The 17,123-nt window shown below is 37.8% G+C and overlaps 1 protein-coding gene across 1 annotated transcript; it reads left to right on the top strand.

The window, feature by feature from the left end:
- The first annotated feature begins 3,826 nt into the window (after window positions 1-3,826).
- LOC752061 (folate receptor gamma) lies at window positions 3,827-16,449 on the top strand. The gene is made up of 6 exons (XM_030985731.1): window positions 3,827-3,920; window positions 10,093-10,296; window positions 11,222-11,410; window positions 11,972-12,107; window positions 13,854-14,026; window positions 15,844-16,449. The coding sequence occupies exons 2-6, from the start codon at window positions 10,126-10,128 to the stop codon at window positions 15,970-15,972; spliced, it is 798 nt and encodes a 265-aa protein (XP_030841591.1). The 5' UTR covers window positions 3,827-3,920; window positions 10,093-10,125; the 3' UTR covers window positions 15,973-16,449.
- Window positions 16,450-17,123: the final 674 nt, after the last annotated feature.

Genomic DNA, 17,123 nt, shown 5'->3' with positions numbered 1-17,123 from the left:
AGGCATTAATCTATCAAAAAATATTTCCCCCACCATACCCAGGGGAGCGAAATGAAGATCTGGTAGATTGACAATTAAGAGCTTCTGAGATTTTTGACATAATATCCTCACTACGACGATGACCATGGTAAGAATACTCCCAATAATGAGAAACTTGATGACCGGGGTAACAATCACAATTAATAATATGTGCAAAGGTCCTAGAGACATGAGTCATTATTCTTAAGCACCGTACTTGGATAAGTCCAGCGGGACTGCTGGCTTCAACCTATGCTGGATACGCTACCGATGTGGTACGGATAAGACAACGTCAGTGACGTTTCTGAATGAAATGAATGACCGATGGAATCAATAGTCAAAACATACATTACAACTTGGCCTTATAAGGGTCTGACTATGTTATTATCCAAGGAATTGCATATTTTCATCTTTACTCTCAATTAATCCTATTGTTAGCTGTATATCACGAGTATTACTGATATCGAACATGATCTATAAAGAAGTTATGGGTACCCCCCCCCCTTTTTTTTTCTTCGGGCAATTCACTGCTCTTTCAAGAACAGACTGGAACTGTAACTTATCGGTCTAATTCTGGTGGCGCTATATACGCGATAAGGGTGGCCGAGCGACTTCCAAAGTGGGGGGGGGGGCACCAACAAAAAGGGGCACTTTCTGGAAAAAAGGAAACCTACAATGGGAAATCTCGAAGCGAAAATATACAATTACTAGACATTGGTATATACCCCTACATTATCAGGGATCATTTCAATATTTGTTTCTCTTAATTTTGCTTGCACTGTACTTTGCAGTTCGGTGTGATGTCTGAATATTCATTTGCGAACGAGCAAGGAAAATCTTTAAAGATTTGTGAGGTCGCAGTGCGAAAAATTACATCTTATAAAGAGGAAAAACAACCCTGATGAGGTTATAAACACATTCTCATAACGGAAGACTGAAATGACCTTTGACAAGTAACATAATTATATCATTTATAAATGCAAGCGAGTGTAGCGAGCGAGCTTTGGGGGAAATTGCTCTTAGTCGCTTTAAATTAGGAACACGTTTAATGATGAGAGGAAAAGGGGACACTTATCGAAAGGGATAAATCAAGACAATTATTACACAAGAAAAGGAGCACGTGTCCAAAAAAATAAAGGGTAATTATCAGAGGTGAGAATGAGGCACTTCTTACACCTAGAAAGAGGCACTCACCAGGGATGAAAAAAAGCACTTATGAGAATGGGAAATGGGCATTTGTTGAAGGAAATGGGGCACCAATCATATTTTGATAGGGGCATTTATAAGAGGTGAAAAGTGGATAGGTCCCTTATTAAAAGGAAAAGGGGCACGTATCATTGTTAAAAGGGAAATTTGTATTTTTTGAAGGAAAAGGGGTACCGAACAAATTGTAATAAGGGCACTTTTCGGAGGTGTAAGAGCGCTTTCATGAGAAGGGGGAAGTAGCTTTTATTAAAAAGAAAAATAGTCACATGTCAATATAAACGGGACACTTATCAGAGATGAAAAGAGCAGTTATCGGAGGTGAAGGGGGCACTTATCTGAAGTGAAAAGGAATAACTTCTCGTACCAAAATAGGGTCATTTACCATAGATGAAAAGGGGCACTTATAAGATTGAAAAGAGACACTTGTCATAGGTGAAAAGGGGCATTTATGAGAAGAGAAGGCGCTCTTTTTTTGTTAATGGGGGCACATATTAAAATTACAGGTGTGCTTATCTCAGTTAAAAAGGGGTAGTTATTAAAAGAGGGAGGGCGTTTATTAGAATGGAAAAGGGGCACGTACAAAGGAAAAGGGACACTTATCAAAGTAAAAGGGGCATCTCTCAGATTTGACAAGGGCAATTATTAAAAGTGAAGGGGGCACTAATCAAAAGAGAAAGGAGCATTTCTCGTACCTGAAACGGGGCACTTACTAGAGATTAATAACGGCATTTATGAGAATGGGAAAATTGACAAATTTTATGAAATAGAATGAACAAATATATTAAGCAGAATTAACTGATAATTGAAAGCACGTTTCAAATAAATGGATAATAATGATGATGTATTCGCCATACTTGCTGTGCCCAGCTCGAACCGTGTTGGCAAAATTCACTCGTTATCAATGGCACAGTCTATATTATATCGAGTAGCGCCATCTGAAGCTCAGTCTGAGCTCAGAGTAGGCATAACACTGGTACTGGTAGGCCAATACAGAATCTGGCCGGTTCTTTTTCATTAATCTACATCATATTCCCTACATTTTGCTTGCAAGCCGCCAGTGTCATCACAAATGAGGTATCAAAATATATATGCTCATCTGGCCGTAATTAAATGCATACCATCAAGAGCATGGGAGACGATTTCTTTTCATGACCGAGGTGGGGGGGGGGGGGGGGGGGGGGTCGGGGGGAAACAAAATGCCCCTTAGGTGAAAATATTTTTTTTAACCAGGCAGGAAAGGACTTCTTAAAGGGAAAGTCCACCCCCAAAATAAGTTTGTTTCGATAGAGGCAGAATAATAAGAAAATCAGGTGAGTGAAAGTTTGAGCAAATTCTGAATAAAAATAAGAAAGTTATGAATTATTGAAGTTGTGATCAATCAAATACAAATTGGCAACTCTGTGACTTATTATACGAGCTCTCCTTCATTTGCTTTGTGCATAATATTCCATAAAATCATGTTTTCTTCGTTATTGATGACGGAATATATATTTGTTCCTTGCAGGGGGAGTATAGAAACATATTTGCAATTATTATATTTAGGGTGCATGTATGGTTGAAATTTTTCTTGAGGGAAAATGAAAATTTTAGATTTTTTTAGTACTGAGCAAATGGAAGTTGAGCTCGCATGATACGTCATAGAGTTGCCAATTTGTGTTTGATTGATCACAAATTCAATAATTCATAACTTTCTTATTTTCATTCAGAATTTGCTCAAACTTTCACTCACCTGATTTTCTTATTATTCTGCCTCTATCGAAACAAACTTATTTTGGGGGTGGACTTTCCCTTTAAAAAAGAAAACGGAATATTCATTTTTGTAGCAATAATCTATTTCTATAACTCTTAATCTTGTAAACAGTGCTCACGTAATATCAACGGAATACAGATTTTCTACAATATTTAATTGTACATTTAAAATTTTAAAGGATATTATGCGAGGGAACGCGAAGATTTTTATATATCTAAACGCTGCACTCTAGGGCCCTCCAAACAGGCACGTAGCCACGTGGGGGGGGGGGAGCACGTGCCCCCCCCCCCAAAAAAAATATCCAAGATCGTTTGAACTTTTTTAGACCCCTTTACCTCGATCGATTACATGTATGTGCCCCCCCCCCCCCCCCAAACATCAAACTCTGGCTACGTGCCTACCTCCAAAGCCTAAAAGTGTTTGCTATACCTTTTTTCTTGCACTTTTTCATATTTTTCGGGGAGAGGGGAGGACTTTAAAAAAATTGAGAGGGGGGGGGGGGGACTTGTCCGTCCCGTCCGCCCCCCCCCCCCAGATCGCCGCCCCTGCCATCAAGGTAATTTGGATATTATTCGTTGCTGGTGTAAAATTCCGGTGTAAACTTCCATTCCCTTGACATTCCCGTTTGTTTGGCTTAGTCTTTCGTACAAATACATTATGAGTTTGTTGCAAAGATAAATTTTTGAATTAATAAATCACAACGTTTCACCGTTAACACTGCTCCAGTAAGGATTTAATTCTATAAATATTTTTTGTTTTGAACTAAAAAACGAATTTAGAAAAGCCCTTTTGTGCCCTTATCTGGGAACTATTCGAAGAGGGCGAGAAAACATAATTAGCTGGTAGAGAGACTAGCACTTGGCACTTATATCACACGTGCTCGGGCTGGCGATCTCGCAACTTCTCGCCGTGAATCCTGCGTGTCTTATGTCAACAGTACATTTAGGTAAGAAATTGTTCTTGCAAAGCTAATTCGAATTGATTTAGAGTTAGGTATTTGCAGGGCCTACCAAAATATCACCTTGAAGTTGTCGGTACCTATGTCGGTACATATTTTGTTAATATAAATTGGATATCGGTTTAATGAGCTTGTATTTTTGGCAAGATTCCAATAATGTGTTGTGTGATTGTGTCTGAACTGGATTGAGTTGCCAACGCGCGCCACCTAGCCAGCGAGAACTCTAAACAAATATCGCCCATAGCATCGGGCTGGTAACACGGCTTCGGTCGTTGCATTGCACCTATCCTTTTTTGTGTACGCATGCAGAATGTTGTACTGTTTAATCAATTTTTTCAACGTTATGAATATCGAAAGCGGTATTCTGGAGTATCTTTTGGCAGTTGTACTTATAGTTTTAGGATATTTTGGTTTTGGAAACCATTCATTGAGTGAGTGCGTGAGAATCGGGGACTTGGTTGGTAGGAAAAGGAGGCAGTGCAGTGTGGATTGGGTGCTAGTTCAGAATCATATCCAGACTTTCAGCCGTAACTCCGCCGTGGCTTTACCCTACTAGATCTAAAGCGTACTGAAAATCAACAAAATCTTCATCAATTGTTCAAATAATGGTCGTGACTTTAAAGTTGTTGAGTTTCCTACAGGGTATAGTAACTCCAGGGAGCTCCGACGCCGACACCAATGGCGTCAGACCTCCAGTGCGAAATCTGAAACAAAAATCAAACAGCGATTGTGGCGACTTTTTTCCCGAAGTGTGTAACGGTAGTAATTACAAATTATGACTTACAGTGTTTTTTACTCTTCTGGGCCTGTCGCACCTGACCACACTTGAAATTATAACTTGAACAAGTCTTTGATGAGAAAAGGGGTGATTTCTTCGTCCTAAACCGAGCCATCCATGTTTGGATGGCTCGGTTTAGGACGAGGAATCACCCCTTTGGATTGCTCGGTTTAGGACGAGGAATCACCCCTTTGGATTGCTCGGTTTAGGACGAGGAATCACCCCTTTGGATTGCTCGGTTTAGGACGAGGAATCACCCCTTTGGATGGCTCGGTTTAGGACGAGGAATCACCCCTTTGGATTGCTCGGTTTAGGACGAGGAATCACCCCTTTGGATTGCTCGGTTTAGGACGAGGAATCACCCCTTTGGATGGCTCGGTTTAGGACGAGGAATCACCCCTTTGGATTGCTCGGTTTAGGACGAGGAATCACCCCTTTGGATTGCTCGGTTTAGGACGAGGAATCACCCCTTTGGATTGCTCGGTTTAGGACGAGGAATCACCCCTTTGGATTGCTCGGTTTAGGACGAGGAATCACCCCTTTGGATTGCTCGGTTTAGGACGAGGAATCACCCCTTTTCCCATCAAAGACTTGTACCTGTTACAGCTCATTTTATGTATGTTATCACCAAAGAAAAAAGATGTCGGTCAGTAATTCAACAGTTTTTGACACGGAAAGTCTCGGGTTTCCTTGCATAATTTGAATACTAGGATTCTGCTAATGTTTAAATTTCACATCTAAGACATACATAAGTCATGTATATCTGTGAAATTTAAACCAGACATATTCATAATTCCTGCAAAGTTCTACAGAATTTGATGTTGGCTGCCAAAGGGACATAGTATCTTTAAAAGATGAGAATGTCCATATGCAGTAGGGCCTAAAAGTTGAGACTACAAAATAAAAAGGTTATTGCTATCCCCTGAAAATTCTAACATCTAACTTTGAAGTTGAAGTTGAAGAAAATTATTTCACATGTTCTTGAGATAAAAACTTCAGACGAGAAGAGGTGTGTTTCTTGTGAGAAAAAAAAGGATCCCTGGATAATTGCCAAAATATTTGTTTCACAAGCTTCAATTATTCTCTACCATGACTTGTACCCTTTGGCCCGAATTCACAAAGGAGGTATTGTCTACAAACCTCCTTCGTGAATTCGGGACTGTATGTCTAGACATGTTTCAACATTGTCTTTGTTATTAGTTACAGGATGGTAGTTAGATATTTTTAATGAGAGGGGGTGTCAGAAGAACTTGCCAATTAGTAATAGTGTGATTTTAATAAGCAATCGCTCTAGGTATGGGCTCTTCAAATTGGCAGAATCTATAATGTCTTTGTGATGTAGTGGCGGACGACTTTCCCATTTGTTCCAACAAGCAAAATCATTACAATTTCAATTTTTCAAATTTGTTTGACTGTCATAACAAACTCTCCATAACTATATGTTGAGTAGGCCTAGTGCCCCAAGGGTGAAGGAACTTGGGAGTAAAACTGAATTCAGTGCCATTTTTTAACATGACTAATTGGAGAGGTCTCCGTCACTATGTCATAATCCACAGAAAAAATTGTTGATTTGAGATTTGTCATATTTATTTCAAACTGTCATTATTCTATTTCTCTGAGTTTTCTACTGTCATTGAAATGAACCTATTGCAAGGGTTGGATTGCCCTTTAAGCTACTACATAGGCTTGAGTCGGTACGGTCGATCACACCGGGACCCGACCGTTGCTGTCGGGTCCCGGTTTCGTTTTTTGAGAACCGACGCTCCGAAAAAAATAAGTAAATAACGAAATATGTAAGAAATTGCAGTTTTGCACACCACTAAAATCAATCCACCTTAAAACTTAAGTATTTAATGGTTACCATAATCATATTCTAGCTCATCCTGAATCAATCCGAACTGCTGATAAGTGATATAAATATGGGTTGCAAGGCAGTTCGCCCGGCCCATGGGGTTGTCGTTGCCAGCTGCTAGCTAGCTACTGTACTGGCCGGGTCTCTCGGCAGGATTAATAAATCAGGTTGAAAGAAACATTAATGTTTGAATAATAAAACGGCTTTCTAAAAAGTACTTCTTTACGACATACCGATCGAATAATTTTTAAAAGACAAAAGAATATATTTTTTCTTTGATTTCGAACACCGCATGCTTCTTTTAAAAGCTGAAAATTACTTGGTAATCACAAGAAGTTTCGATACGGATAGCTGTTGCAAGGCAAGTTCAGCCTAGTCTCGGTAAAATGCGCAGTGCTCCTCGTTAGCTTTAATGCGTGCCAGAACAAACCCAAACAAAGACGTGATCGTAACGAGAAAAAAAATCATTAAAAACTACGAGAGCACAATTGGAAAGACAACTACTCAAAATTATCGTAAGCAGATACATAACTTGGAGGAAGAAAACAATAGTTGTCCAAGAAAAGCCACATAAATAGTGATATTTAAGGAGTTACTATAGGTACAATCATTATCGGAAGGGCCTGCTGCAATATCCGAATTACACGTGTTTAAATTGAACACGAGGCTATATGAGGCAAATACCGCCCTCTACGGTAAAAAGCAGTATAACAAAGGATTTGAGTATTTGCAGCAGGCTCCTTGCGATAAAAATGTAACCAGTTACTCCTTGATTATCACAATTTCTGTGGCATTTCTTGGGCGATTATTGAATTCTTTGTCCAAGTTATCTATCTGATTATGGTAATTTTGAGCAGTAGTTGTCTTTCCAATTGTGCTCTCGTAGTTTTTAATGATTTTTTTCTCGTTACGATCACGTCTTTGTTTGGGTTCGTTCTGGCACGCATTACAGCTAAATACGAGGAGCACTGGGCATTTTTCCGAGACTAGTCTCAACTTGCCTTGCAACGGCTATCCGTATCGAAACTCTTGATTACCAAGTAATTTTCAGCTTTAAAAAAAAAGCATGCGATGTTTGAAATAAGAGATATTTTGTCTTTAAAATTTTATATGATCGGTATATTGTACAGAATTTTTTTTAGAAAGCCGTTTTATTATTATAACATTCATATTTTTTGACCAGATTTATTCAACCTGCATAAATCAAAATGGCGGCTCGAATGTTGTCTTTCCATTTCTGCCCCAGTTTTTTTTACTTTTAGAGGCACGAAAATGGCACTAAACATCGCCAATCATGGATGAAAATAATGTCAAATGGAAGAATATACCGATCTGAGCCGAGGTATGCATGTGTTTATTAATTTGATTGATAAAAAGGGTCACTTTTAAGGGACATACTGATGATATGCGCTTTTTAAAGAGGCAAGTGACAAATCCTGCGAGCTAATTTCGGGACACCGGGTCCCGATCGGTACAAGGCCGTCGGGACCCGGTTTATGAAAATCCCGACATGACTCAGGCCTACTACTACATGTACTGTACATGTACATGTATGTATCATTTCCACTTTGGCAGGATTGTTATTCAAACACATATGATTTTATACATGACATGTACCCAGTACCTATTCCAGTTGACATTCAAAAGAATTGGAACAAAACCGGAAACGGGAAAGCAGGAGAGGAATTGGAAACTAAGATTCAATGTTGCTTGGCTCATTCTGCTCATGTAGGATGAAGTGTAGTTCTTGTTTCTAAATTCTGTTTGTGACTGATTGACTTTTATGCTCTAGTATTTTGATTCAGCGAATAATCCTCTGGCTCAAAAGCTTAATGTGAATAGAGAGTAGTAAATTGAGAGAGATTGTAACCGTGGCTGTGATCCTACTGTAAGCGTGTGCTTTGAAAATTTAACATTCATGTCGCTACAGAATCAAAGGGAATATTTTTATTTCTCCACCAAAAAAAATTGTGTGATCTCAATTAAAAAATAGATAAAATATGAATTCCTTTCTATTGAAAGTGAAGATCTTGTTAAAAAGTGGCAGGTTCATAAATGTACATGTATTTAGGAGATCTATTCAAATAGATAACTAGGGATAAATTTTATTCGCTGGTGCAATGTTACGTCACTTACGTAAGTCAGAAAATTTGTGTGATATTATCATCCAGTAACAAACATGTTCTATGGATTATCTTTTTTTCTGGGGTCAGGGGGGGGGGGGGGAATCTTATAAGACTACAACCACCTTAAGCTCTCCCCCACAATAATATTACGTGTTATCACCATTAAAGATACTATGTCCCTTTTGCTGCCAACATCAAATTCTGTAGAACTTTGCAGGAATTATGAATATGTCATGAATGTCCCATCTGTGAAATGTAAATGCTAGCAGTGTCCTAATATTCAAATTATGCCAGGAAACCCGTTTACTTGCTAGACTTCACTGTCAGACACTATCGAGTGACTGACTGGCCCTGTTTTCTTCTTTGGTAATAACATACGGTACATAAAATGAGCTGTAAAGGGTACATGAGCATTTGTATACATCAATAACCCACTTCTTGTAATGACCAAAATTAAAATTATTGAATCTTTGCGCAGCATAAAACGTCCGACCATTCGGTACAATGGTCTGAAATAGTCTGAAAATCAGACTATTACTAACTGGCTCTATAGCTCTTAAGTCGATTTGACAGCTAATAGTCATTATTTTCCAACTTAAAGACATTTTCAAGCCCCCCTTTATTTAGGGAAGTTCTAAATTTATCTTTCAAATGCCATTGGAATTCAACCTTTTCTTTTTTTTTTGGCCTGCAAATGGGACATACATGTAGTACCTATAACTAATTGTTTATTTAGGGATTTTTTAAAGAGGGGTGGGCTCAGCACCCCTCCTCCCTGTCTATTTTTTTTCTTTTACTTGTGGGACTACGGTATGTGTACAATTGTGTGTAGAAGATTATTGTCTGAACTTTTGAACTGAGATAAGTTACCCTTTATTACTCTACAAAAGTAAATATGCAAACAGGAGCAGAATGGATTTTGCAGACTCAGCAGATTGTTTCACAGATAACTGTATTTTAAGTACCATGGATAAGCAGAATTTATGCAATGAAATAAAACAGGTGGTGATGAAAAAGTTTTGTGTCTCAACACATAAAAAACATGAACTATAATACTATATTACAAAGGGAGGTCAACAAAATGATAACAGTTACTGATACTTGATTGTAATTTGTAAGGTTATTCTGTGCAACTTGCTGCAAGCTCGTTTGTGCCTGTATTGATTTTTTTTAAAGGTAATTTTAAAGAGTTGTTTATTACATTTTAGAAGCTTTCTGATGCTTGCCTGACATAGTGATAATTGAATAAATTGATGTATATTAGAGTGAAACAAATTATTCAGGGGGGGGGGGGATGGGTCCTTTAAATATGTGTTGTAAACTGGTCTATTTGATTTTTTTTTAAGATACATGTAATTGTCATTTATCATGTGTGTGTGTTCTTATTTCTCTATGTGCATACAGTCTTTGTTGCCAGATCTGATTACACCTGCTACCATGGAACACCAAGTCATCTGCACTCTGCTAGTCCTGTCGCTAATCTCGGTGGACCTGTGCTTGGCTGCATCTACAGAGCCTGAGCAGACGGTTGAGTACTACACCGAACGATGCCTGGATGGGAAGTTCCATAAGGACAAGCCTGGTCCAGAAAGTGCTCTCTTTAGTCAGGTCAGTCTTTAATGCTTCCTGGCGGAAGCCGTTTATGGAATTTACGATCAGTTTAAAGCCCCTCTGCACTACCTATAGCTACTTGCGCCCTCTACATACCAAACAATGCCTAATCGGTGCCTGTTGGTCCCCCATGATCCCCTCTTTCTTATGTTAATTGAGAGCTGATTTGACGAGATAGCCACCTGTCAGTGACCTTGCAGGGAGGTCTAATCCCCCCCCCCCCCTTCCGGCCAAACTAGTACAGACGGGCTTAAACCCTTAACATAAAAAGATAAATAGTTCTGCTCTAGGTTATAACCTCACTTTTGATAAATTTAACCTTCCGTTCCAGGTTAATAATGATAATAATAATAAAAAAATGGTGCTTATAAAGCGCTTACCACCAAAGTCTCTAAACGTCTGTTTCCTTAATCCAAGGTGTTGATAAAATGAAAAGGTCAATAATTGAGAACTTGTATTTTCAAGAAATTACATGCTTAGAGTTGATTCTGAAAGATTTATCCTTCACTGGATAAAGTAAACTGTCCCTTTTGAAATGATTAAAAGAAATTTCACATTTTTATGTTAATGATGGGTGTGATACAGTAAAACTGCTCTCACACAAACTCGCCTTGGATCTTAAGTGATTATCAAGATATTTATGATTGGAATTAGAAATGTCAAAAGCTACTACCGGTAGTCTATTAGGGAAAATGAGTTTGATAAAAACCTGTCACTCAAAGATTTTTCTTTTTTGAAGCACTTATAATCATTTTGAAGTGAATTTTTTTAGGGCTTCAATATTACACGATATGACAGACACTGATAACATGTAGGGCCATGCATCTCAGATTTTTAAAACTAGGAACATTGTTAAACAATGCACTCCATGTATACTTGTTTTAAAATTCTCATATTTTCTGCTTTATCAAACCTTCATCAGTGTTCTGCATGGAAGAATCGTTCCTGTTGCACGGAAGAGATCACTGAAGACCTTCACATCCAGCCCATATGGCATGATTTCAAATGGAACCATTGCGATACACCCTTGTCTACGACTTGCGAGCAGTGGATGAGACAGGACCTGTGCTTCTACGAGTGCTCCCCGAACGTCGGCCCATGGCTTGTACCGGTGAGTCTTCCTTAACCTTTTATTAGCCGCTGTAGCCAATTGGTGCATCTGATTGATGGCTTGCCAAGAGTGGTAATTGACACAATCAGATGAAAGGAAAATCAAACCTTAATGGCAAATATCTCTGAAAGAAAGCAGGGAAATTAGAGAAGCAGACTAGTGAAAATTTGAAACTTCTCCTTGCATCTCCTTTCTTTGAACTACCATCTAATTGTATTGTTCAGATCTCATCTCTCTTCTTCTCGATTCTTCCCTTATACTCCCCCTTCTTTTCAATTAGGCAGAGTTTGATATCAGTCAATTTTGTTGATAATATTCGCATCAATTCTTCCACCATCTCATTGGTGGGGAGCCCTGCTGATATCAGGGCCCATTTCACAAAATATGTCATCAGTGACAAACAACAGTTTTGTGTTATAAGCTACTGAAATCCTTGCTTCTGATTGGTTACCGGCAGATTTGTCACTGATTTTTGTCATTTGTCATTGAAAAAAAGGTTTTGTGAAACGGGTCCCAGATCATTCATCCATTTATCTTCCCATTCTCTGTCTGTTTCTCCAGCACAACATCAGCATCAGGAATGAGCGTTTCATGCATGTGCCGCTGTGTGAGAGCGAGTGCAACGTTTGGTGGGAAGCATGCCGGGACGACTTCACCTGCAAAGATAACTGGGCTAAAGGATGGGATTGGTCATCAGGTGCGTTCTTCTACTATTTGTGCATTTAAGTTTGTTTATTTTTTTAATGATACACCATGGGGGTGTTTCACGAAGATCCTATCCGAAATTAACCCTAAGTTGGACTTAAACATTATGGAGAGCCATTTGTAGCCTTAAATATAATATAATCAAAAGCAAAAATCAAGTATTTCAGACTTTTCTGAAACTCCACATTAAGAACATGAAATCTCCTTGATGATAGAAAATTTGAATGATTTGAATCAACATTTTATGCCTTTAAAAAAAAAAAATAATAATAATTTTAAAGATACTAATGGCTTTCCATAATTGTTTAGTCCAACTTAGAGATAAGTTCAACTTGGGATCTTTGTGAAACAACCCCCATGTATTTGATGGGCTTGGTATCGAAGAAGAATGAAACCAACAAACTTTAGCTGATAATCTTATTCAAACTGTCAGCCAGTTAAAATTATTTTGAAATTACTCCTCTTTGATTCCATAGCAAGGAAAACAATCTCTCCAAAGTTGGCAGTTTCCTTGCCAGCCATTTTCCCATTAGAACTGCCATTTTGATTAAACGAATGATGTCAGTGTAGTACACGTCCATTGACCTGCATAAAATTCAAAATGGCGACTCCCATGAGAGAATGACTAGCTAGAAAACTGCAAATTTTGGAGATATTGTTTTCTTTGCTAAGTAACCAAATCATATTCAACTGGCTTACAATTTTTAATAAGACCATATTTTATGTTTGTTAGTTTTCTTTCTCCTGAAAACATGAAGTTGATTTCTGGCCATGCAATGAAACTGTGACAGAAATTGTCTGGAAGTCATTGGGAAATATCATGTAGTTAATCATGTAGTACCGGTACATAGGATTGATGTGTACAGTGAGGTTTTGTAATCATCAGATTGCTATAATAAGAAATTGATCAGCACATGCCCTGTACCTTGAAATCGGTATATATGACTTTACAAATGTGGCATGACAGTTTAGTCTATACACTTCAGCTATTTCTGCTTTTATTTTGGATATGAAGGCACTTGAAGAGCAATTCCTTTCAGAGGATATTTATGTAATGAATTCCAAACTGATATAAAGGGAATGAAAAAGCTCACAAAATGTATCACCTTTACCAGAAATCAACCTTACCTTTTCTTACTAATTGCTGACGAAATGTAGCAAAGTTAGAAAAGTAATATTTTAGGAATTATCCTTCTATATCTGTGAAAGTTGGGGGCTGGGAGGTAATTTAAAGATAAACTCCAGTTCTGGTAAAAAAAGAAAATTAATTCTCACGGAATCAAACGGAACTTACACTGAATGTTCAAGATTACAAATACATGACATGTGCCAAACAATTTTGGAAGAAAATGTATACTGGCTGAGTAGTGAGCATAGAAAGACAAGGAAATCAAGGTAGTACTAGCCCCGACACCATATGTGTTGTCCCACATATAGCTTTCTGTGTACAGTGCTTGTTACTTTACCAAGACTCGGTCAAATTTATTATGATTTTGATGATTCCAGAACCTTGCAGTGCACACCAATACTTACATGCTACATGATCAACTGTTTCTGAACCTTTCCACACCTTTTCTTTCACAATGCAATCGCATTACCAGTACTAAAGTTTATCTTTAACCTGTTTGCCCTTGAATTCTGTCAATCCCATAGACTTAATACAGTGACCATCTGATTCCAGTAGCCAATGGGTTAAATCTTAGTCTAAGTGTCATGTTTGATTTATTTTAACTGCTAGGTGAGAATGAATGCCCCTCAGATGCCACATGCGACACGTTTGAGGCCAAGTTCGGTAACGCTTCAAATATGTGTCAGACAATCTGGAACAAGTCCTACACAGTGGTCCCGGACTCAGAGTCCTGTATGGTGCTATGGTTTGACCCGTCCAAAGGAGGAAACCCCAATGAAGAGGTATGTAGATAGCTTCATGTTAGGCAGATGTCTAATAGTCTGCAGGGACAGGCTCTAATTTGACATTCGACACACGGTTCCATAAAGTCTTGAACAGAGCCTAATGGCAAAGCATTAATCTACATTTGCCACTCAATACCCAAGAGAGAAATGGTGACCCAGTAGGGTGATGAAAGCATTTGTGTTAGTAATTGCCGATGCCCTCGCAGTGAAAATATGGTAGGGAGTGGAGATGGTGCATGAATGAATCCCTTGACCAGGGTAATAATATCTGTATTAAGCGCTATATAATCCAGATAATTCTTATTATTAACCGTATCAGACATCTGAGCAGGGCAATTCTTAAATTTATTTTGCTCTCAAGGTTTGATGGATAAGAGGTCAACTTATGAAATTCCATACATTGAGATTGTTATCATGATATCTCAAGAACCACGGGAGATTTAAACTTCAAACTTAGTGATAGTGTGTATCACTATAGGAAAACAATCTGATTACATTTTGGAGCACGTAGGTCAAAGGTCAAGGGTTATAGAGGTCAACTTATGAAATTCCATACATTGAGATTGTTATCATGATATCTCAAGAACCACTGGAGATTTAAACTCCAAACTTGTTTAAATTGCTCTATGGCGGAGGCATCATTTTCGACTGCGCGCAGTCAAAATTCCATCTAGTTTCTTTCGAGTCTTGCGCAACTTTTAAAAGATTTTTTTTGAAAATCGGACCTACGGTTACAAGGTCACGTGACCTTTTGTCTTTGCATGTCAGCCCGAAAATCGCTCATTTTCGTGATTTGTGTACAAAACATATGGAAAAGTCATTTTTCCTAAAAACAGGTCAAACATGGGTTATTGGGTCTTGTTTCAAGTTTAGGTGGTTGTTTAGGGAGTCAAAATAGTTGAATTGTAGTAAGAAATGAAATAAAACAACAAAAACAATGAAATACATAAGTTAAAAAAACAATGAAATACATAAGAAATTATCAAAACAAGGGATAACATAAGGAATAAGCTGGCTCTTCCAAATTTTTTGTTGTATTATTATTCAGAATGGTCTAATGAATAAATGTAGTGAAAAAGAATGCTTAAATATGAATAATATATGATTTATGGTTAAAAATGTGATTTTTATGACATCATTTGCATAAATCACCATAAATATGCAAATGAGTGAATTTTAAAAAAAATTGAAATTATCATATTATTCTATACACTTCACTTGACATGCGTGCAAATTTTCGCGGCGATTGGCCGCTTTGCGGCCGAGATCTTAAGATGTCTGATGTGGTTAATAATAGTAATATTGACTGCCTAATTCAGGGCAATACAACTTGTCATATATCACCCTCACCTTCGGTTTGGGCGATATATGTCGTATTGCCCAGAAGGCAGTCAATATTACTTAATTATCAATGTTTTCAGTCTCTGGCCTTTTTGAGAGCAGCTTAAGTACAGACGGGTTCCTTTAGTACATGATTCAATGAGAAACCATTTTAAAAGGAAACAACAGATGTGGCCTTTGTAGACATGTGGTCACTGAAGCAGGTTTGACTGTACAATCAATATGTCTATGCTTTTCCTTAAAAGTTTTTAGGAAAAGAGGTTGATCTAGGGTTTAAATCATTACTTTAAAGGCAGAAAACCCAACAATCGAAATTAGGAGGAATCTCTCCAAGTGTTATCCGTTATGTTCCAATTGATATCAATCTTGAGTCTAGCTGCGATTATTCAAGGTTCAATTGTAAATCTTCATAAGGTAAGACATATCTCTCCCATTTTAATTGGTATATTCATCTTTTTAAATTCATCTCGTAGGTGGCTCTGGCCAAGGCTCAAGAGCTGACTGGAGATGCTACGCGACCTGGACCACAGGGATCCGTGACCCTAGCCATTGCCATGATGACCGTGACAGCACTCCTAGCAACCAGATGGCAGCATCATTAATGTAGGCTTCTGTGATGATGAGAGATGATCTTGCCGCAATATTCTTCGAGAGCTCTTCTCAACAACAAATAAAGAAAAAATGCGATTGATTTTATTACAATTGGGAAAGTCCAAGGTATTTGTGTCATATGTTACTAACCTGATGGATTAAGAAGGAAAATGATTGTTGTGATGTAATTTTGGGGGTGTGTATTTCTCTTTATTCTTGGTATCATATGGAAGAGCTAATAACCAAATACCTTGGACTTGTAAGTGATTTTGATTGTGTCTTAATCAAACCTATCCTTAATCGGTCTTCCTTTTATATTTGTGAAATTTTAAGCAATGAACATCGTATTGTAAGAAGAAGGAGTGCATTTTAATCAAATGTGAAATAATATGCTGCATAATTTTGTTTGATGGTGGTCGGGGAAGGAAAGGAGGGAGGAGATTTGTGATGTGCAAAAGTGTGCTTTCTATTTGAGGCTCTTTCATGAAGAGGTGCTAAGTATCCTTGCTGATGTGTTCATACAATTTTTTTTCTTTAGGGCTGCGTCCCTCATAAAAATAGCCTTAATAGGGCTGTTTATAAGAATATGACGGACAAAGAAAGAGTACAAAATATACAGGGGCCCGTTCCTAGAAACCAACGACAAGACAGTCATAACTTTATCCGCCAACTACGGAGATGTCTCTGATCTTCCTAAACCGTTTCACGAAGAGCTTACTAGCTAGTATCTCGTGAGATCGATATTATCGGCGAGAAGAGGAGCCGAGAATTAGCCTTAGTCGCAATACCACCAGATTATTACAAAATTAATATTAGGGAAAATGCAATTATTTAAATGAATTAGTAATAAAAAAGATTGAAAATGATACCAAGAAATAAGAGATCCAATATACTTCCAAATTTGTGTAGATTAAACAATTGAAGTACTTGTAAAATATAATTGTGAGTTTTTCATTACATGACCAGTGTATCAGTTTTGTTGTTGAGATGGGCACCCCCCGAATATTTTCATTTGATAGTTTATAAAAATACACCCTTATATTATTCTTTTAAAAAATACGATGTAATGAAATTTGTGTTCAATGTTTTTGGCGTCAGCACAATATAAAAATTACAAAACTTCAATATTTCAAAGGTTAAAACATATGTTTAAACCATTCAC

The sequence above is a fragment of the Strongylocentrotus purpuratus genome, unplaced genomic scaffold (assembly GCF_000002235.5).
Source record: "Strongylocentrotus purpuratus isolate Spur 01 unplaced genomic scaffold, Spur_5.0 spur5_scaffold_15, whole genome shotgun sequence".
NCBI classification, from domain to species: domain Eukaryota; kingdom Metazoa; phylum Echinodermata; class Echinoidea; order Camarodonta; family Strongylocentrotidae; genus Strongylocentrotus; species Strongylocentrotus purpuratus.
This window is presented reverse-complemented; position numbering and strand designations above follow the sequence as displayed.

What these genes read in the sequence shown, in the direction of transcription:
- LOC752061 (XM_030985731.1), top strand. Translation starts at nt 10,126, where the DNA reads ATGGAACACCAAGTCATCTGCACTCTGCTAGTCCTGTCGCTAATCTCG. An exon ending in TCGGCCCATGGCTTGTACCG is followed by an intron (nt 11,411 to 11,971) that starts GTGAGTCTTCCT and finishes CTGTTTCTCCAG; the next exon opens with CACAACATCAGCATCAGGAA. An exon ending in AGGATGGGATTGGTCATCAG is followed by an intron (nt 12,108 to 13,853) that starts GTGCGTTCTTCT and finishes TTTAACTGCTAG; the next exon opens with GTGAGAATGAATGCCCCTCA.